The sequence below is a fragment of the Amphiura filiformis genome, unplaced genomic scaffold, assembly GCF_039555335.1.
Source record: "Amphiura filiformis unplaced genomic scaffold, Afil_fr2py scaffold_139, whole genome shotgun sequence".
NCBI lineage: Eukaryota > Metazoa > Echinodermata > Ophiuroidea > Amphilepidida > Amphiuridae > Amphiura > Amphiura filiformis.
Genome location: NW_027305603.1, coordinates 132,822 through 156,077, shown reverse-complemented (window position 1 = coordinate 156,077; position 23,256 = coordinate 132,822). Strand labels below are relative to the sequence as shown.

The 23,256-nt window shown below is 36.7% G+C and overlaps 1 protein-coding gene across 2 annotated transcripts in view; it reads left to right on the top strand.

The window, feature by feature from the left end:
- The first annotated feature begins 484 nt into the window (after nt 1-484).
- LOC140145116 (15-hydroxyprostaglandin dehydrogenase [NAD(+)]-like) overlaps nt 485-23,256 on the top strand; it is a 41,844-nt gene continuing 19,072 nt past the window's right edge. The window contains exon 1 of one of the 2 annotated variants that reach the window (XM_072166896.1): nt 485-649. In XM_072166896.1, the coding sequence (XP_072022997.1) occupies nt 557-649 (93 nt within the window). In that variant the 5' untranslated portion in view covers nt 485-556. Of the gene's footprint in view, nt 650-22,615; nt 22,828-23,256 lie in introns of those variants that run through there. The other variant, XM_072166895.1, reaches the window with a different exon arrangement.

Here is a 23,256-nt window from a genome sequence, read left to right as displayed (position 1 = left end):
ACGAACAGTACTGTATTCGCAATGTATCGAAATAGATTAGGTTTTACTCAGTGACAAAAGCAGCACTATCAACGTCAATGCAACATTTTTTATGATATTTCTAGCCTATAGAGGGTATTCATTACTACGTCATTGATGTGATTGCTCATGCATAAAATTCCTCCACATAGGTTGTTTAGCTTAATCGGGAGAGTGACCTCTTGAAATGATGATCACAGTTATCTTTGAGTTATTACAGTGAGTCCCACGTACAATGTTCAACACAAAGTGAACAATGCTATAACTTGGAGGACAAACAAACCAACACCGCCAAATTCGACTGACATGTGTACAACGTGGGAAGCTATGGGAAAATTGAACGCTTGTTGTCTGATCATGCATGTGTTTATGGTTCGGGTAGCGGTTACTTAGCAACTCTCGTTCCGCTTGGGTTTATTGCATACACTCTATACACTTAGTTTTCCATTAGGCTCTTGGTCGTTGTTGGTTATAATACTGGCAGCGGCAATAGAAAAAAAATTCTTCAGTATGTCCATGATATATACATGTATTTATAATGGAAATATCTGGTAAGGTGGAATTAGTAACTGGTGGAGCCGGTGGCATCGGCAAGGCGATGGTGGAAATATTGTTACAGAAACAAGCTAAGGTAAGTATAACTCTATCTACGTTAGCCCTAGAACTCTGGCCATAGTATCCGTTTTTACTTCGGGTACTCCACGCGTGGGTGGACATCTATGGTTCGGTGCATAGGTACCGCGTGAATGTTGTAGTGCAGGGCGATATATTCAAAATTGTATTCTTCTATTGCTATGGTAGTTAATCCGATTAATTACGTCACTTCTACGGCGAATAGTGAGTCAGCGTATCCGCTATTTAGCGTATTAGCGTATAAGTACTGCGAAAGCAATTGTTATTACAGTATAATCTCTCCGTGTATAGCCACTATTCAGCATCGAAGTGGTTACGTAATTCTCTTGGTTACCGGATCACGCTACTTTGGTATGCCTTCGAGTGCCATATAGTTTATGTGGTGATCATTTCGATCGTGGTTCATTACTCTAGCGCGTGATCCCGTTGACATAGTAACATTACGTAACTTCGATACTGAATAAACACGCTCTAGTCTTATTGATACTCGCCTGTTGTGTAAAGCGGCCCATCCATACACGTTTAATCTTATTGATCAATATCAAAGACCCTAGATACAAGAGTGGATACAGAATCTACCATTGAACACGCACAATGGTAGACTTTGTATCCACATTTGCATCTAGGGTCCCCAATATTGATCAATATTTTGATCGTGTATGGGCCGCATACAGCGTTGATACCTAGAGCCTGTTTATAGTGAGCCAGATTATCCGGTATTTAGGGTATAAATACATCTTATACGGTATTGGTCGCCACTATAAACAGACCAATAGCGCTATTTGCCGCACATATTATACGGATATCGATATCGATGGATATTGCAGTATATTCATTCCGTATACGGCCACTATAAACAGACAGGGATTAACGATACCGTTATTCAAGGAAGTGGAGCAGGGTAATATAACTCTCCGAGCTCAAATTTGTCACTGCAATAACACATCACCTAAAAATATAGTACGGTACTGTAGCAATAATGTTTTAAAAAATGGCCGGTATCGTTTCGACGGCAAACTATTTGAAACTGGCTCCATATTTGTGTCTCCCACATTGCATTGCGGTGACCTCGAACACGCTGAGTTCAATCACCTCGGATTCAGATACACCACATTTCGCCATAATTCATTCTAGAAACGCTTGCTGTTAGAATAAGAAAAATTTTAATGCTAAATTATTGCACATTCTAGGGAAGCGTGGTTACTGTTTTGAAATAACCGAGTGAGAGGGTTTTCAAGAAAATATTTTTCCTGTCAAAACTGAAGCATCCTCTGTATAAAAGAAAATATGAATATTAACTGCACATCATATATAACTATTCATGATACCCAATTGTGGCATATTTGAGGTCGTTTATGAAGCAGAGAATTTTATTTAAATTTTATATACGCCAAAATATTTTTTAATTGAGCAAGAATAAGGATAGAAAAAACGTTAAAAATCTATGTATAAATAACATTAGACCCGGCAAAAGATTACTGTTTCGTTTTTATGGTATTCTAATCTTTTATTTCCCGAAGAAACATTTGGGGTCTAAAATGGATTTTTTATGTAATTGATAAAAACATCGAACATGTATACAAGAAAAATGGTAGGTTTTTCTCTATAGTATTTTACTGACCATGGAAATGTACTGAGACACAAGCACGTGTCAAAATCGATATAATGTATTTTCCATATAGACGCCCAGTTATCATGCTTATCGTTGATTTTTTTGTATAAAACACGCAGTTAACCACAATTGAGCGCTAATAATAGATAATACACATAAATGTTTTTATTTGAAATATAATTCCAAAATATGGTACGTTTTCTGCCTTTGCTTGTCACGTGGTAGGCCTATGTTGAAGTTGCGATTATATCTTCGAATAAGTTCTAAATGAATTCCAACAAGACAAGTAGCCGAGTGGTCTAAGGCGCTGATGGGTTTATAGTGTGTCCAAAGCAGTCCGCCGCCGTGAGTTCGAACCCCGCCTCCGTCAAACTTTAATGAAGTAAAATTAAAATTGAAATTTTACTTTTAAAAAATTTCATATTGGGGAAATGTGACTGGCAGAATTTATGTATGGCGTGGAGTGGTGTGGGATTCAGAATAGCGCTATTGATTGCCACTATAAACAGCCGAGATAACGGATAAGTCACATTCTATCCTAATCCCATATGCGTATAAGGATACCGTATAAATACCGTACACCACTATAAACACGCTCTAAGAGTACCTATCCTTGAGAGGCACTCTGTTCACGTGGTTTCTTTTCCAACGCAAAGAGATCACGAATTTTGATGGTTTGCAAGTGAAAAGTGTCCGCACTATCGATTGATTACGTAACTGTTATGAATAATTGATTAGGTTTTTCAATGCAATCGCCTCGATCCATTAGTACATTATTATCTGTATTATCAAAGTATACTTGGAATAGCAATCCGGTGAGTTCAATGAACTACGCCCTAATACCGATGGAGTTTCAATGGCAGCTGGTGGCGTTTTTTTCTCTCCATACACAGATGAACACATACAATAGGAGAAGGTCAACATATATGACCTCCTACATGACATGTTAAATGATATGTACAAAAACCTGAATATCATAAAGATCAGTATTCGTTTGTACATATGGACTGCACATATACGATGCTAAATATTACTCATTATATATTATGAAAAATATTGGTATTATGACAATATGGTATATACACTGTATATATAATGACTAATATATCCTACTATCATGGCGTCAGGTCAGTGGTTCATCATATCCCGTATGTTTCTTAAAATTCATATATATTTGAGACAAATTTCTGTACCCATTTTATGGGTGCACAAGTGGATCTGTGTTGTTTTTGTTGGGTTTTTTTTTCATTTCTTTTTTAATGAAAGAATTAAGGTTTTCCACTCCACGGGGCCACAAGGGGGATACTAATTTAATGCTATATACATGAATGCGTGTTCTCGGTTGGCTCTAGCGATTTCACTGGAAAGGCATTTCTAGTACAATGCAGCGTCGGACTCTAGCTGAGAGCGTAGCCTAGGTCATTACGGACTCCAAGAAAGGCTCTCCATACACAAATGAACAAACACAAAGGAGTGGACAGCTTGATTTCGATGGAGCGGTACCAAATTGGCTGCGGAGGAGACGGGTCATTTGCCATGCAAATTGTTCAGTGTCAACCGCCTGGTTGATATGCTGCCGGATCAATGACCAATTTAATGGCGAAACCCCTTTGTTCGAAACAACGGTACCACTTTTATGAATAACCTGTCGGCAAGTCAAATCGGCATCAAAGATTACGTAACGCAGCTGTTATAAATATGCCAATAGCTTCAGAACTAATAATTGTTTTTACAATATTTCAACATAGAAAGAAGGGTGGTTTATTTACGCGCATTTTGATACCTCATTTGCAAATGTCGTTAAATTTTAACAACAGAGTAGTGCTTAAATGAAAAATACCCGAATTTAAAGGTTGCAGTTTACAGCGATCAATGGTTACGCAGCATTGTGACACGTAAAACCAACGCACTGAAGGGTCTACTGTTATATTGTGTCCGATTTGAGCGCTGACATTTTGGAAAATGCTGCCAATCAATATTCATGAGAGTGTACATTCAACGTCCATTTATCGAAATTGGGTGACATGTGTTTTGCAGGTTTGAAATATATCTGACTGGGTGTTTTAATTACGTAACGTATTAAGGTTTTGGCATCATTAAATGGCTGCCTAGTGCTGTTATATGTTTAGATTCTATAATAATTTTTATTTTCTTTATTCATTCCTTTCTTTTCCTTTCTCTGCACTTATTCTTTCTTATGCACACACTATTTCTTTTTGACTTGGAGGGGTGGGGGGTTAAGTACCCAGTACAGTGAACCTTATGGTACAAATGCGCGGGAAATTTTTAGCTTAGGCCTATTGAAACTAAACTGGTGAAATGTGGGACAAAAGTGGAATTAATTCGCGCGAAGCGGTAAAAATGGCATTTTGTGGCTAAAATGACCAAACATAAGGTTAATTTTGACAGAAACCAATACACAGGCGTCAATATTGGGGGAGGGTGATTATATCGACCATCCCCCCTGGCAAAATATTGGGGGGATTTATCCCCCAACTCCCCCCTCCCCCGATCTACGCCTATGTAATTTAGAGCCCTGTGACTGCATCGCTCTCCTTCTACCTCTCTCTCCTTCTCCCCCTCTTCCTTTTTTTTTTTTGTCTTCCTCCCCTCCCCTACAATCTCGATCACCCATCCGCTTCTCCTCTTTTCACCTCTCGACCCTCCTTCACTACTTCAATTGGACCTGGCTTTTAAAATGGATATTCGTTATATTAAGAAATCCATTTGATTTTATTGAACAGGCCTATATAACCATGATAACAACATAATAGCTGCGAAGTAGTTAATTATAGAAAGTGACACATAGGCCTATATACCTGGCAGCAATGACACGTTGTTACGGGTAATCGATCAGCAACTCTATTCAGGGAACCTAATTTATTATCGGGAATTGCCTCTCACGCATGATCGCACACAGTGAATGCCCCCCGTCATACTCCATGGCAAGTGGCAACAGGCAAGACGCACAGTGTCATCGACCCTATATCTTCATGGCAGAAATCGCCATGGTAGGTTGAATCCACAGCCACGATTGGCCATTTGGTTCAGACCTTTGAAGCTCTTTGAGACGAATAATTAGTCGAGGACATGACTAAGGCTACTCACAATAGCCGGGTATTGATCTTGGTTGTGCGTGAATAAGCTTGTATACCCCATTGAGGTCAATGGTCATCGACTTTTATACTGCCTAGTAGTGAGTGCAGCTGTACTACACGCTGTAGCCATACTGGACCAACGCAATATAAAATTAGAGTTTTGGTTAGATTTTGAGTTCAAAGCGCACGGCCAATTTTCAAAGCGCATTCTAGCGACTATCATATCTGTTCAACACGTATTTTCAAGTGTTTGAGACCAAATCTGGTTTCTTGGGAAAAAATCATTTACGGGAGATATTCATCATTTTCTAACCCGGTATCCGAAGATTTTCGTCTGATATCAAAATCGTGCATAGCAATTCACGTGTATCGATCCCGTGTATTCATTTTAGTGTCCCTTCTGCACCAAATAATTATTAGCCAGGCGGTGTCGGTGTGAGACGTATTAACCAATGACAAGCTTCGATTGTGTCCGTTTGTCTGCAATGCGCGTGCGTCACGCCGCTCAGCGACAAAAGTATGACACAAGCATTTGGTCGGACCTCATCTCTAACATGATAACTGACATAGGTCAATATCCTTCCCGACATGCTTAGTAGCCAAGTCCGTAGAAGATTATTATTCTTGTGATCCACACACTATGTACACATTATACATTTGGCCACATTTTATCATGTTTTATTATACGATAAATACAAATTTATTAAACATGGTAACACATATTCTCTAGCAATCGGTTATACGATGGAACTGGTAGGCATATTATAAATTTGGGATATTAAATATCTTCCTGACCAGCCAGATCAGCGCATGGTCAAAGACGATTACTTACTAGCCACAGACCGTCCGCTCGAATTAGTTGAACATGAACCATTCGTTATAATGGCTGTTGGTCGGACCTCATCTCTTCACATCGATTGAAAAATTGTGATCCATAATCCCCGACATCGCTCTTAAGCGCGCTTCAGACTCCATATTGTACGTACAATATTGTATGTACAATACTTTTCGTGACGTCAAAAAGTATTACACGTGCAATAAATAGTATGTACCGGGAAAATATATATTGTGCTACAATCATTGGTTGCTTAATTGATACGTAGTTGCCAAATTTCTAAGAGTGGTAAATTTAGTGAGTGTTCGTGCACGGAATGATGAACATCTTTTCATGTCTTTTTGTATTCAACTGTACTTAATATTAAAAGGCCTATTAATACTAACGATATTAATAATATTAAAATTGTAATAATAATATAAATGGCACATTCAGTTCTTATTTATTTATTTATTTATTTATAGATTTATTTATTTAGGCCTATTTGTTTATTTATTTATTTGTTTATTTATTTATTTATTGATTGATTACTGATTGATTAATTGATTTATCGATTCATTTATACTGACATTTAGTCATATATTGATTTAGTCAGTTTCTTAAGTATTATTTGTAGGCCTATGTATTTATTCTGGTTTTGATTTGATTGATACTGATATTTTCATTGTTTTTTAAAGTTTTGGCATGTAACAGTATACATTATAACACGTTGTGTTATGAATTTGCAACAACTTTTTACATGTTGATATCGTTGAGGCATGTTATGATGGTGTATGTTATAGACCTACTTATGATCATCCCAATACATCCATAAACGTGTTAATGTGAAACGAGATTACTTGAAATATATATTTCAGAGTTGAAAGAGTTTCAAATATACGAACATAATTCTGAAATATGTCTCTCTGATTGGTTGATGGTCAAGAGGATTACGACATCCTCAAAGCCTCTTGCTGTAATTCTCTAATCGATATCTATTATAGGACCGATCTTCTGAAATCCATACAACCGTGTCAAATGAAATAGTCTCGAATCATAATTTGTGCACGATACAACGTTGATACGTCAGATTTCGGAATTTTATTTAAAATAGGCATAAATCACATTTGAACAGGTTGAATGCTGGCAAAAGTAGATAAAATAACTATGGGTCGAATTTACATTAATCAGTGTCCTGGGGCCAGGATAACATTTAGGACTCCTTCGAATTCTAAAACAATACTTCGCCAAATGTCCTTGCTTTCATTTTCTCATTTAATTTGTTTTAATTTTAATTAATTTCTTTATCCACTGGCTCTCTGGTAAATCCGGTATTGCCAAATATTTCTTGTCCATTACCCGTGTTAATCTATTTATTTATTAAAATGAACCATCTATTAAATTCCTATAATACAATGTATAGGCCTAGTGTATTTGATAACAAATTTGTTTTTATTTTTGATTGGAATTTGGGTTCCACTTCCATTACACGATTTCATAATAAGATATGTTTGGGCATGGCGGAATTAGTATATGATTAAAAATAGACATACTCTTAGGCCCCTTTTTTTAATGTTTGTAGGCCTACATTATTGATATCAATATTTATGTACAAAATGCAAAAGAATGTATATATATTTGATTGTTTTGTAAACATTAAATTTGATGTTTACTCACAATTATGTCTGGAAAGTCAGGGAAAAACTAAGGAGTATCGCTATTTAGTTTCCTGGGAAAGTGGATCAGATGAGCAGTGAGTAAAAACATTTGCCCTAAATCTTTATTTGATTTTTATTGTTTTATGAATTTATTAGGCTACTGGTAAAGTGCAGAAAGAACCTCCAAACGCACTCTAGGATTTTTCATCAGCAGCAGTAGAAATTTCTCTTGCATAGATTTTCTGGTGACCTCGCTTGGATTTAGCAAACAATGAACCGTCAGGGTTATAGCGCGTTATTTAATCTGATTCAACTCGTCGTGGCAGGCTGAGTCAAAAAGAAGTAAACTCATGTTTAAGGGGCTGTAACTCAAGATCTGTAAGGAATCTGCTAAAAATAAAAATACCACTGGAAAGAGCAAATTCTACACGTCTAAATAAAAAAGGTATTGTTGTAATTGCTCACAGCAAACTAAAGTTATACTCATTTGAATACAACCACCCATTTTTGTAGCTGCACACGGCTGATTGATTTTCATCCTTTTCAATTTCGACGAATCAGCAAAGTACTAACAGGATTTATTGTTGAAAAGACAACTTTTTCGTTTAATTAATATTCAACAAAGTCCATGACTGTGCTATAGTTTGGAGGGATACCAATTCAAGTCTTTACGAACGATCCGGCAGAAGATTGATTGGGGAATGTTGGGTAAAGGATTGAGCTGATCTTTGGTCTTGCTGTAACGCATGTCTTACTCTAGCAATGTTCACTTGTGATCTAGCAGTTCGTGGTCTGTCTGAAGCTTCCGGCTGTCTGTTTCTTAGTGCCACATGCACATTGAGCTTGTTCACATTCTTATATACTGCTCCCTTACATGAAACCCGGTTAGCTGTAGGAAATTGGAGACGAAAAAGACGCTGAACGTCAGTGGAACTCTTAGTTTCATGATACTTCGTCGACAGAAACGTGCGCTCCCGTGCGGTAAATTGTGGTGCCATGTTGTCATTTGGCCCGTTTTATTATAACGTAGTGAAATGAGGAAAAATTCATATTGAAAAGAGGCCTTTAACATATAGGAATTATTGATCGAAACCACACCTGCCACAGAACTTTATTAGCATTTGAATATCGCGCCTTACCAATAAATATAATAGGAATAGGCCCTACTTGGGAAGTGAAACCGTGTGCAGCTACAAAAATGGGTGGTTGTATTTAAATGAATATAACTTGAGTTTGCTGTGAGCAATTGCAACACTTCTTTTTTTAATTTAGACGTATAGAATTTGCTCTTTCCAGTGGTATTTTCAATTTTAGCAGATTCCTTACAGATCTCGAGTTACATCCCCTCAAACATGAGTTTACTTCTTTTTGACTCAGCCTGTATATTTATTGCACGTGTAATACTTTTTGACGTCACGAAAAGTATTGTACATACAATATTGTACGTACAATACGGAGTCTGAAGCTAGCCTTATGAACTCACATCCACCTGCTCTATTGGATTTATCTAAATGAGGCGCCTAAATTAAGATGGGCGGTCAATAATTCTATGTCGACGGTAAAGTGTGTTTTTGCAGTCAGCAACCTGGACAACCGATTCTTTAGAAATGCTTAGTCGCGCTAAAAGTCGATCGATACATGTTAAAATCAGCACAATTCAGAGATACACCTTTTTGCTATGAAATTAATTTTCTCTGTCAAATATAAAGCAATATTTTTTTTTCTTCAGTAATGTCAGTTAAAAACTTGGTGCTTGGATATACATTTTTTTTAAATCCTGGTGTTAAAATTAAGCATCAAATTGTGTCTTTTAGTGTGATATTTTGATTTTTATAGGCCTTGAGTTCGCCCGCGAGCTTTTTACGGAATTGATTTTTTAGCGTCTCAAACTAATATAGTTTGCTAAAGAAAGATATTTCCCACCTCTGTAAGACACATCGTGTTGGTCTATATATTATAGTTTTGTCAGAATTTTCGTTTTTATTTTACCCTTTTTCCCTGCATGCTCCGAAAATGTCAAACTCAGTACTTTTATCTCGTGAGCAACCAGCAGAAATAGTCGATATTTTCATTGTTGTCATCCAGGGCAATTTTCCATTGAAAAGCAAAGATTGCCCGACCAGCTATTTGGTAGCCCAAATCCCCAATTGGGCTTTCTGGTAAATGAGGTGAATTTTAAAAATTTGCTCCCGTGATAGCCTGCAATTTCAATTTATATGGATTCCATGATTATGAAAACCATTTTGTCTGTCTGTTTGTTTGTTTACCTAGGTTAGTCCGTATTAAGAGACGCACGCTTGAGGTCCATGGGAAAATCCACGGTCCAAACCTAGAAAAATTAGCGTGTTATTATAGGGGATTATAATCTTCTGTCCCTACTATCTCCAGGTGAATTTTGTATGACCTACCCTCCCCCCCATCGCGGGTTGCCATTTTCATTACACCCTTCAGACCTGTGTTCGGGTTTGTTTTTAATTTGACATGTAGGCCTATAGGCCTAACCATATTTGTCATAATTAAGCGCTATACCTAAATGTATAGATATGCTATATATTAGTATGTAATATCATGTACATGTAGGCCTATGGGGTGGGGTGGGTGCAGAGGTGTGTGAGGTGGGTAGTGGGGGTGTATGTAGGGAAACTTTGGGGTGGTACTCAACACACTTTAACCATGACTTTCAATGCAAGGCTTATTGTTGCCACAAATGTTTTTTTTTTCCTTAAGGTTATTTGTGACGTTCACGGCGAATGAGCCGTAAATTCCTCTCCCAGTCAATTTTGTTTTATTTCGTGTTTAAAAATAAACATCATAAACTTAAAAATGGTACCGTAGAAACCCGTCTATAAGGAATAGTAGCGACTGTGATGATAGCATATTTCACGCTAGCGCCCTCCACAATATTATATCATTATGGAATTTGAGCAAATCATTTACCGACACAAGCAGGTATACAATGTATTATTTTATCTTTATTTCGCATCTCACGAGCATAGCTCACTTGGCAAGGCATAAGACTTTGGTTCTTTAGATCGGAAGATGGTGAGTTCGAGCCTCATCACGGTCACACAAACTTTTATAAACAAAATATTGTTCAAACTTTTCATTTATATTTTCTTGCATTTTCTAAAGACTCCTTTCGTGATCATTTTTTTTTTCATATTTAGTTTAATTTATTCTATTGTTTTTCTTTTATTGTTTCTTTTCTTTGTCTTTTTTTCTTGTGTAATTTTATTTTTTCTTTATTTTTCTTTGATTCATATAATATTGGCAGGATAAGGAGAGGAGGGAACTCAAGACTCATTCATTGATTTGCTCTTCCGAACTACCGTAAAAATCATCAAAATTCACCTTTGTCATTGTCATAGATGTGGTAACATAGCCTGCTAGTGGTTCAGCAGAAAACCGTGTGACACATAATATATACATTTGGCTACATTTTATTATACGACAAATACGAATTTATTAAACATGGTAACAAATATTCTCTAGCAGATCGGTTATACGATGGAACTGGTAGGCATAGGCCTATTATAAATTCGGGTTATTAAATATCTTCCTGACGAGACAGATCTGCGCGTGTGGTCAAAGACGATTCCTTACTAGCCACAGACCGTCCGCTGGAATTAGTTGAACATGAACCATTCGCTATGGCTGTTGGTCGGACCTCTCATCTCTCCACATCGATTGTGACCTATAATCCCCGACATTGCCCTTATGAACTCACATCCTCCTGTTTTATTCCAATACGCTGGCGAAGTTACGTAATAATCAGATTAACTACCATAGCAATAGGTGAAAACAATTTTTGAATATACCGCGTTATACACTGATACGTTCAGGCGGTACCTCTTCATTGAACCATATCATGCTGCACCTGTAAGATTAGTATCTTTGAAAAGACCAGTATTGTATTCAATCTATGATTGCAGACATACACAGTACAGGTCAGTCCCAGAACAACGCCAAATATGGATTAACAGACCTTTGACCTTGGATGTACAACAGCATGTTATGATCTAATGGGAAACTGTGCACATCAACAAACACCATTTCTATCAAAAAGGCAACGGCCGATATAATTTGAAACCACATAAATTACTAGAGTTGGTTCTTCTCTTGGATTTGGACCAAGCTTTAGAATATCGACTGTTGCGTTTTGAAATAAAACAAACCAGAAATTTATCACCCATTGTAAAAGATATGGCACATGTACCGAATACATATACATACATTGGCTGACCTTGTGGATTTCCTGGCCCAGCCATGCTAACCACATAAGGAGATTCATATTTGGCACTCTCTTGGACTGCAGGTGATGAGTGTAACCTGCTTGTAGCGCAGCGCGATATGTTCAAAATTGTTTTCACCTATTGCTATGGTAATTAATCCGATTAATTACGTAACTTCACCAGCGTATAATGGCCGAATAAATTCTGACCATCACTTGGCTTGTTGGATTCGTCTATACTACAATTCGCTGTCGAAGTGACGTAATAATCGCAATAACTACCATCAAGCAGATTGCACTAATCACCCGCGTATGTCACCAAACATAGATTGAATACCACTCTTTTCATAAATACTAATCTTACATGGCGAGTGATTAGCATTTCTTTGACAACTATGGTTCAATGCATAGGTGCCACGTGAACGATGAAGTGCAGGGCTATATATTCGAAATTGTATTCATCAATTGCTATGGTAGTTAATCCGATTAATTACGTCACATCGACAGCGAATAGCCTATGGGTTCAAGTGGAACAAAAAATAGTGTATGTCCATTGCTAGCTATGGTAATTAATCATGTTAGTGTTTACATCACTACTTCGGTGAAGACAAGAGAAGTGTGCCTTCTCTACCAACGCCTGTGATATAACAGGTGCAAGCGAAACAAAATTGAATGACCAGAATAGTTTCCTTTGTCAGATGAATTGAAGTTTTTGAAGACACTCTATTCTTGATGGGACAATAGATTCAAATATGGAATAATTATTATTCCTCATCTATTTTTTTTATTGAAAAAACTGCAATTGTGGCAACAGAACAATATTTATTTTGATTTCATTTCAAGTAGAAACAAAATCGTGCTTAAGCCAAAAACGCACCCTACCTACCATTCCTCAAGAATTGGGATGGCACAAAAGGTGCAACATAGGTTTTATTGCAAAGACGAGGACAGACAAGTAGTTACAACACATCTGTGGGTTTCGCTTTTATTTAGAATAAATGCTTTACTAGTTTCTATAAAACCACAAAATTACTAAAAAAAACTATAAAAAAAAAAGCTAAAAAAAACTAAAAAAACAACAAAAAAACCCTAAAATTAAAAGTAGAAAGGTAGATTTGAAGAAAGATAAAAAGAACATGTCAAAAGTTAAAATTAAACGAGAATGAAAAACGGAACCAGTGCCCGGACCATGCTCTCTTCAGCATCTCTTCAGTTCCAAAGTCTGACGCTCTATCAATTGAGCTATATACGATCCTGATATACGAAACAGTCGTTATTATTTCAATACAATTGATTGGTGTTACAACATACTAGATGGAATGCATAGCCACCCAGTGCCAGTATATTTGCTCAAACTCCAAATACAAAAAGCAACCAATTTTATTGAGGGCGTTTCTTAGGTATATCCTTGTAGACGGGGTTTTACGGTATATCATTTGGCTTTAAACGATATCCAGAAGCGGGGTTATGGTTTGTTAAACTTTGCTCCTTCAACAAAATTATAGCTTTTTACGTTTTTACACGTGTCTCTTTTTCCACATTGCTGGCAATAAATATCAAACAGTCATAATTGGTGGTCATTTCAAATCATCCCCAAGTCAACGAGGTTTAAGAAAGTTCTCTCATTGTTAATTGTTGGTCATAAGGCATGCAGTATGTCTCGACATTTGAAAGGGGCGTGAATTCATTTTTGGATACGCCCCTATTATAATTAGGTAATACTCGCACACATTCCCTATATGTATATATACTGCGCCAATAAAGTATCCTTACATTTGGCAAAATAATCAAAATTTCAAAACTGAACATTATTGGGGTAAATTTGTTTTTGTAATAGACGCACTATCTAATCCTGCACATTATGACACCACATTCAATCCAATGTGACCTCAAGAAGTAAAGTTACAAGCAATTGAATAGACGAAGGTCCAGTTTTAAAAGTGACAAACTGGTCTATACAAGGCGCAAAAAGATTCCAACAAGCGAAACAAAGAGACAACACAGTTTCTTCAATGAAGCGTTATTTAAAGCAGTTTTTATTTCAGTTTTTACTTCTCTGTATTTTTCATAACTTTCATTTTATTTGTCAGTTCTTTTGTTTCAGTTTTCTTTTGTTCCTTTTGTTTTAAATTTAAGCCAAACGCATAAATTAGCCATTCACCACTCTCAAACCAGATGTCTAGTCTGTGGAGTTTTGAATAGGCCAGTTTGTCACTTTTAAAACTGGATCATCGTCTAATCAAATGCTTGTAACTTTGTTTCTTGACGTCACATTGGATTCAATGTGGTGTCATAATGTGCCGGATTAAATAGTGCATCTATTACAAAAACAAATTTACCCCATTATTGTTCAGTTTGGAAATTGTGATTATTTTTCCAAGTGTAAGCATACTTTATTGGCGCAGTATACATGTATCACATGTAGTAAATCTGTCTGCTTTATCTGTATTGCGCCTTTCTTAAGCAAATAGTTAAACATGATTTCATCAAACATTATAACAATAGCTCTTTTACAGTGTGCAATCATCCCGGGCAATAATTGGGCAATAATAGAGGATGTGCGTGAAATTATTGATTGGCTCCATACAAAGGATTTGAACCTTCACCTTAATCATGGCGCAATGCAGCGCATTCAATCAAACGTTGTCGTCAACCTATTTGATTCTATAGTGCATTTGTTATGTGTGTGAGTGGTATGATACGTCATAATCTAGGTGATTATTTGCATTGGATGTCTTGAATAGAGGCCTTGCATGTGACGTATCATCCCGTAAATATGGCGGACTACTCAAATGCATTCAACAAAGGCATGATTGCAATCTACCGCGACAGTTCGTCTCACACACATAACTCTGCACTACGATCAAAAAGGTTGATGACAACATTTTGATTGAATGGACTGCACTCCGCCATAACTACGGTGAAGGACACCGGCTCAAATCCTTTCTTTGGAGTCAATCGATAATTTCATGCAGGGCCTCTATACGCTGGCTATATATCGCGTTGCAAAGCCCCATTCAGTGATCCCAGCGAAAGTGAAAAAAAATCAAATTGTTACTTTTATAAAAATATTTAATGAAAAAAATTGGCAAAAACCCACGAAAACGGCAATATCGACGAAGTTGAAGCCCCATTCAAATACATGTAGCTAATTTATATATACTGTCAGTATATAAATTACAGATTCCCGTAAATGCATTATTTTTGTCTTAAATAGGCCTACACGGTTTTCGGCTGAACCACTAGCAGAAGACACCAAATTGATGTTTTATGACCTTTGACATTCTTTTGTGGCGAGTGACATGGTCAGTTCAATGCACGCCGAGTGTCCTTGACAGGTTTGACTCTGCTTCAGTGGTCATGAAAGAATTCAAAAGATAACCTCTGCCCCAACAATCCCAAGCAATTGTCTGAAACTGCTCTTCGGATGATGTATCATAAGAACTCAGTCGTCAAATGATGATAGTCATATAATGACCAAAAATTATTCCTGACAATATCATTGAAGACTGAGTTCCGCAGTCTAGTACCATATCTGAATTTTGAAGATTTTTACGATCGTCCGGATGAAAAAATCACTGAATGGGCCGTTAGTTCCCTCCTCTCCTTACCCTGGCAATATGAATCAAAGAAAAATAAAGAAAAAAAATAAAACAAGAAAAAAAAAGACAACGAAAAGAAACAATAAAAGAAAAACAAATATGAAAAGTTCAAACAATATTTGGTTTATAAAATTAATGTGACCGTGATGAGGTTCGAACTCACCACCTTCCGATTTAAAGTTCGAAGCGCTCGTGTACCAAATTCTGATGCCTTACCAAGTGAGCTGTGCTCCTGAGATATGAAATAAAAATAAAATAATACACTGTATACCTGCTTGTGTCGGTAATTGATTTGCTCATATTCCATAATGGTAGAGTGCAACAGAGCAAAAATGCCCAAAATTTAAAAGCTATATAATTTATGAACAATATACACTACACATAAAAATACTAACACAAGGGCATTTCAACATAAGAATCCAAACAATTAAGTACCAACATGCACAGCTTTGTCCTTATATCACATTTGGGTTTTTAACAAAATGTTATCAAACCTCTACTGTGATTGGCAGCTGCACAAGGCATCTCTTTGATAGCTGATAATGGCCATCCATTCAGCAAGTGGCTACTAACTGACCTTGACAGGCTTGAATGAGCACTGTCATCTGCTACAAAACCATCACACTCTAGGACATGGTCACTCCATAATGCTACAGGGAGCACAGTACTGTACTTTGACAATGGAGTAAAAGACTATAATATTATTGATTAGGCGCGGATTTTAAAAGTACAGCTCCTATGCATGTATAGCAAAAAATTGGAATAGAATGTTTGGAGTCATGTAACTAAAATACTAAATGCATTCTGCAAAATGTGCTCTGACCAATTTATAAAGCATTTCATTTGACACATTGTTTGACATGTTTGGAATTATGGTAAATCATTAAATAAAATATTTATTAATTAATCAATTATGTCAATTAATTAAAAATTTAATGCAAATATGCATATTTTCTCTGACAGAATTGTAGGATTTGACAAGAGCCATCTTTCTTGTAAGTTTGATTCTTATAACATACCGGTATCGTATTGCGTCCCGTTATAGTTGCAGAAAAAAATACGCGTGCAGGACGCGTAATTTCTTTCTGCAACCATAATGGGCCGCAATGCGATAACACATAGTACATACATGTAATTATAGGCCTATGAGGCTAGATATAACACGAGTTTATTACTATTATTATTTCCTCTTACTTAATAAAATAAAAAGAAATCGATAGAATTAAAATTCTACAACGGTTTACCTGGCTGGGGTTCGAACCCACAATCTATGTACCCATAGTCTAATGCTTACACGACTGTGCTATGATTCGTTGTGACAGAAAGGTGTTTGTTTATGATACTCATTGATTACGGAATAAAGTGCATACACACAATATACTATTACTAGTATATTAGTACTAATAAATACGAATATAATCCTAACCCTAATCCCTAACCCTTACCCTAACACTAACCCTAACCCTAAACCCTAAACCCTAACCCTAACCCTAACCCTAACCCTAACCCTAACCCTAACCCTAACCCTAACCCTAACCCTAACCCTAACCCTAACCCTAACCCTAGCCCTAGCCCTAACCCTAACCCTAACCCTAACCCTAACCCTAACCCCTAACCCTTACCCCCACCCTAACCATAAGACCCTAACCCTATTAGACCCTAACCCGTGCCTCGGACTATGCGGTTAGTGATATATTGCGGCCCATTATGGTTGCAGAAAGAAATTAAGCGTGCAGGACACACATACGCACCCCCCCCCCACACACACACACACCCAGAGGATCGTACCGTTTTACAATCGTATAACATTCATTGGCGCTAGTAGTAGTAGTAAATTCCAATTTTCTTTGCTTTACCTCACTTGTTCTGCTCAAAATTAAAAGGGGACATATATGCTATTTGCTTAAACAGCACAAAACAGATAAAGCAAAATTCGTCGGCTGTATTCCATAGTGGCGTATAGTGATTTTTGGTCATTTTTTGAAAATTGGCACATATGTTTTTAATGATGTTCTCTTTCATTTTTCTAAGTCTCATCAGTCATAATTAGCTAATTAATTAGTAATTAATTAATTAAATGTGGCGTATAGTTACAAAGTGACATTTTTGTATTCCATAGTGGCGTATCGACCATACGCCACTTTTTATACACATTTATAATTATGAAATATCGGCAAAAATGAAAAACATCGTATGTCATAGTGGCGTACGCGTATCGGACCTATACGCCACTATGGAATACGAACGACGAAAAGTAACGCCATAGGGATTACACGGCGACCGAGGTGGCGTACGGTTAACGTAAGGTTAGGGTATTGCGTTTTGTTCGTTTTCCATAGTGACGTATAGTTTTATTGTCAGTTTGCCAGCAATAGTATGTATTTATTTCTTTTAAAAAAATATATAACAATAAAATCTATTTAGTTTACTACAGAAATTTCACATCATTTACAAAATATGTGACCGTACAGCACGAATGAGCCGTAAATGTCCTCAATTGTATTCCGAGTTACAGTGTAAAATGGGCATGAAGGTCATATTCATAGGTATTTTAATTTGGTGCTACGTGTATCTCACGTAGCACCAAATGAAATACCTATGAATATGACCTTCATGCCCATTTTACACTGTAACTCGGAATACAATTGAGGACATTTACGGCTCATTCGTGCTGTACGGTCACATATAATGAATGTCTGATTTACACAACTCGATTTTAAATTGGCATTTCTTCAAACCCGATTTTCTCGAAAAGTTGTTTATTCACGGCGCCCCACTATACGCCACTATGGAATACGGACGAAGAATTACTATACATAGGACTATACATGTATGGTATGCCAGGGACTGTTTAAGAATATATCATTAGATTTATGATATTTACTTCGAGGACTGTAAAATATAAAAAATGTGAAAAATATCAAATTTTAATAATTTGTCATAAAATTTGTATTATATCGTGAATTTCAAACAATGAAATTTATTTGATATCAGAAAGACATTCTTCATATTCAGAATGCAATTCGATATGTCTGATGTGCTCTCATGTCCCACAAAAAATACTATCGAAACGCTCATTCCAGATCCCTTAATTTGGTTAATTTTCTTTGTCTTTTTTTTTCTTTTCTTGTTTTATTTTCTTTTTTCTTTTTTTTTCTTTGATTTATATTGCCAGGGTAAGGAGAGCAGGGAACTAAAGGCCCATTCAGTGATTTTTTTATTTTTTTTCATCCCGACGATCGTAAAAATCATCAAAATTCAGATTTTGGATACTAGATTGCGGAACTCAGTCTTCAATGATAGTCAGTAATTTTTATATTTTGAACATTATTATGACTGAGTTCTTATGATCCGAGGAGCAGTTTCAGACAATTGCTTGGGATTATTGGGGCAGAGGTTATCTTTTGAATTCTTTCATGACCACTGAAGCATAGTCAAACCTGTCAAGGACACTCGGCGTGAATTGAAAGACCATGTCACTCGCCACAAAAGAATGGTCATAAAACACCAATTTGGTCATTTGGTGTCTTCTGCTATCTAAAGGCCTATGGCTGATTTTGTACCTTTCGTCATTGTCATAGATGTGCTAACAAAGCTTGCTAGTGCAGTGGTTCAGCCGAAAGCCGTGTGTCTAAGGCAAAAAATAATGCATTTACGTGAGTCTGTAATTTATATACCGGTACTGACAGTATATAAATTAGGTACATGTATTTGAATGGGGCTTCAACTTCGTCAAAACTGTCGTTTTCCTGTTTTGTGTTTTGCCATTTGTTTTTCATTAAAATATTTATAAACGTAACAATTTGATTTTTTTTCACTTTCGCTGGGATCACTGAATGGGAGTTTGTAGCGCGGATTATTCAAAACTTGTTTTTACCTACTGCTATATATATAGTATTAATCCGATTATTACATAACTTTGCCAGCGTATTCAAGACATAGGTTATGTAAGGGATAAACTGTACATAGGTATAGAGGCCCTGCATGCTTTTATCGATTGGCTCCAAACAAAGGATTTGAAAAGTGTCCTTCACCGTAATCACGGCGCAGTAGCCTACAGTCCATTCAATCAAAAATGTTGTCAGTGTGCGAGACGAACGATGTATAAATTTGGAGGTCACGTCATCGCTTATCATGCTTATTGTAAAAAGTTTGTCCAATGCATATACTGTGTGTAGGCCTATTGTTCCCGGGTTTTGTCAATGCAGTCAAGCAAACAGATATTATAAACTGCTCAAATAAAGAAAGTCCGCAGTCATACAACCCATCCTACACCAAAACCTGATCTTATTATGACAATTTGATTGATACGGTCGTATGCAGAATCTTGTTAGCTCCAATTTGATACCCAATTTGCTACCAAACACTCAAAAGTGACAAAGGTTGATACCAGTTTATGGCATTTGGTGCATTTTCGAAAGTTGCAAATCAAAACGAAGCACGCGGTCGAAATGGCTTAGCGTGGCAATATGGTCAACCTTGCTTGCCCACGATGGGCCCCTGTCGACTATCCCAAATGCGCGCTTTATTCAATTGTCAATTTAAAACGCATGGATTGCTACAGTGATTTACTGATGAATACTAGAGCACGATGCGATCGATATGACCTAGCGGTTGTTTCAGGCTATGTCAATATGTCAATGGTCGTGCTCTGCCATTCACCTCTACAGGTTCGCGTGGTCTGTTTTTAATTTGCAACTTTTGAAAATGCACCAAATTTCATATACTGCTATCAATCTCTATGAATTTAGAGATTTCGGTAGCAAATTTGGTACCAAATTGCAGCTAACAAGATTCTGCACACGACCTTATCAATCAAATTGTCATAACAAGATTAGGGTTTGGTGTAGGACGGGTTACATGACTGCGGACTTTCTTTATTTGAGGTGTTTATTTTGAAAAGGCCGCTATAGTATATTCACAGGGGTGTCTTGAATGGCCAATCATATGGGACATAATCAAATTGCAGTGACTGCTTCCTTTGTTACCACATGTCAGTCATCTTGTGATTATTGGACCATGTAAACCTGCAAAAAACGAGACAAAGTGCAGGCCCTATGTATGTACAGGGTGTAACAATAAAATTTATACATAGGAATTTTGACTTCTCAGGAAAAACCTAAATAAAAAGAGTTATAGCACAAATATGACATGTCATACAATCAGTAATATCTTGGCTAAAAGAAGACGTTTAGTTGGTTTCATTACTAGCTTAGGTTCAAAAGTTATGTACAATTAATTAAAACGTCCAGAAAACTTGTTGGGCCACTTTTGCCATGTTTACGCATATCAAGTTTGAACCGCGTAGATATGCTGATCGTGCATTAAACATCAAATAACTTACACAAAAGAATTATAAGTGGTGTTTCTTCATATAATTAAAATGAACTTAATTATAATATGATATTTCTTTAAAATCTATGAAAGTCTTGAAATTTCTTTCAAATTATCTTATAAATAAAGTAATTTCTCATATCCCTGAGATATCATTGGTAAAACTGAGAACAATTTTTGTATCCATAAGTACAAAACAATTAGATTTTGTTCAGCTGTGCTTCTAGCTGTTCTGGGGCGACCACTATTGCCAGCATGTCTGTTAACAAATTATACATACTTCTCATAGTTATATGTAATTGTATGCTTTGATGGAAGACGTGAGTTTGGAAAATGAGCTATACAATCTTATGTTTTCTGCTTGACTACATGTGCTACCGAATGTCACAACCATAAAAATACGCTCTCACCGAACTATGATATATCGCTCACGGTGATGTGCGTAAAAAAAAAAAAAAAAATCCTTCATTAGCGAACTATATTACTTTGAAAAGCTAAAAGGTTGATCCAAAAAAGGCTCGCGGGCAGAGTTTAAGCCTATTAAAATTGAAAATCTTACACGAAATGACTGAATTTCACGCTTAAGTTTAACACTAGGATTTGAAAAAAAATACAGTATCAAGCACTACAATTTGACCTGACATTTACTGAAAAAATGAAAATGATTGCTTTTCATTTGGCCGAGAAAATTAATTTTACATTGAAAAGGTGTAACTCAAAATTTAGCTCATTTCAACACCAAATTCGATCGTTTGTATTGCCTCATTAAATGACTGAGTGAGCCTTGCATAACAAAAGAATCGGTTGTCTAGGTTGCTAACTGTTTGTGTGTATGCGACAACTCGAGCACACCCCTGTGTGGTATTATAACAAAAGGTACCTCTCGTCCGTGTAGGCGCTTTCACGTGACTCTCATTTGATCACTTAATGCCTATATAGCGTTAATACGCTGTCAGGTCAGTTACCGATTTAATGGCGGAAGCCCTTTGTCCTGAACAAAAGGTACCTCTCGATGAATAGCTTGGCGGAAACTCTAATTGGCACAAAGGAACAATATGCGTTACGTAATCTATTATCTCTCCTTTGTATATCTAACCTCCTTGCGTAAAACCCTCCATTATCTTCGCACTGAATTATAATCAATACAAATAGCAGCAACTTTTAAATTCGGGTATTTTTCTTTAAAACCACTGCTGTGTTATTGATAGTGAACGGAATTGGACGAATGGGGTATCAAAATGCGCGTAAATAAATCATCCTTCTTTCTATGTGCAATAGGTATTGTGAAAACAATTATTAGTTCTGAAGCTATAGGCATATTTATAACAGCTGCGTTACTTTTTGTGTAGTCTTTACATGAATTGTGATCAATACTGAGATGCATATTTTATATAATCTATAACTGTATAGTTTATAAGATCTCGTTTAAACAGTCATCCATGAAGAATTGAAAGAGGTTTTTTAAATAATTTTCTCCTTGAAAAGTTGTGAATGACATACTTATGCATTCAAGTTCCTCAAATCCAATAAAATTGATATTTTGTTGGCAACCAAACAGCACCATCAACGTTACTTCTTCGCTACAACAATTTATCAATGATTACATATCCGATACACCAAGTGCTATATCTGACGATTGGTCACTGTTGGTTAGAATACTTCCAGGTAGCGCCGGTAGTTGGGAACACATGATTTATCATTTCAATTCTTCAATCTGTCCATGGTAGATCAAAAATGGATATATCTGGCAAGGTGGCATTAGTAACAGGTGGAGCCAGTGGTATTGGCAAAGTGATGGTGGAAATGTTGCTACAGAAACATGCTAAGGTATGGGTTTTTTTTAAAGTGAAACATATAAACAGTCGATTTTGGCATAATTGGTTGTGTGGCCAGAAACATGCCACCCCTAAAAACTAACAGTTTTGTCAAAATCATTAAAATATAGGGGCGAACATGTTATGTCCCGGTATTACTGGCATACTTGCATTTTCAATTTCAGACAGGAAAAGTTAAAGGGGAACGTGCAGTGGCGTACCGTGGCCGCCCCTTCCACGGGGGGCTGAAGAAAATCCTATTTTGCCGCCCCTTCCTCAACAGCCCGAAAAGGTTGCCCCCAATTTTTTACGGTCGTTTGAAAAAGTGAAGAGCAAAAAAAAAAAAAAAAAAAGGATTTATAGGCGCTACCGCCCCAAAAGCAACACATTTTGATGTATAGTACATTTTCCGCCCTTTTTCTTTACTAATTCTTTTTGCCGC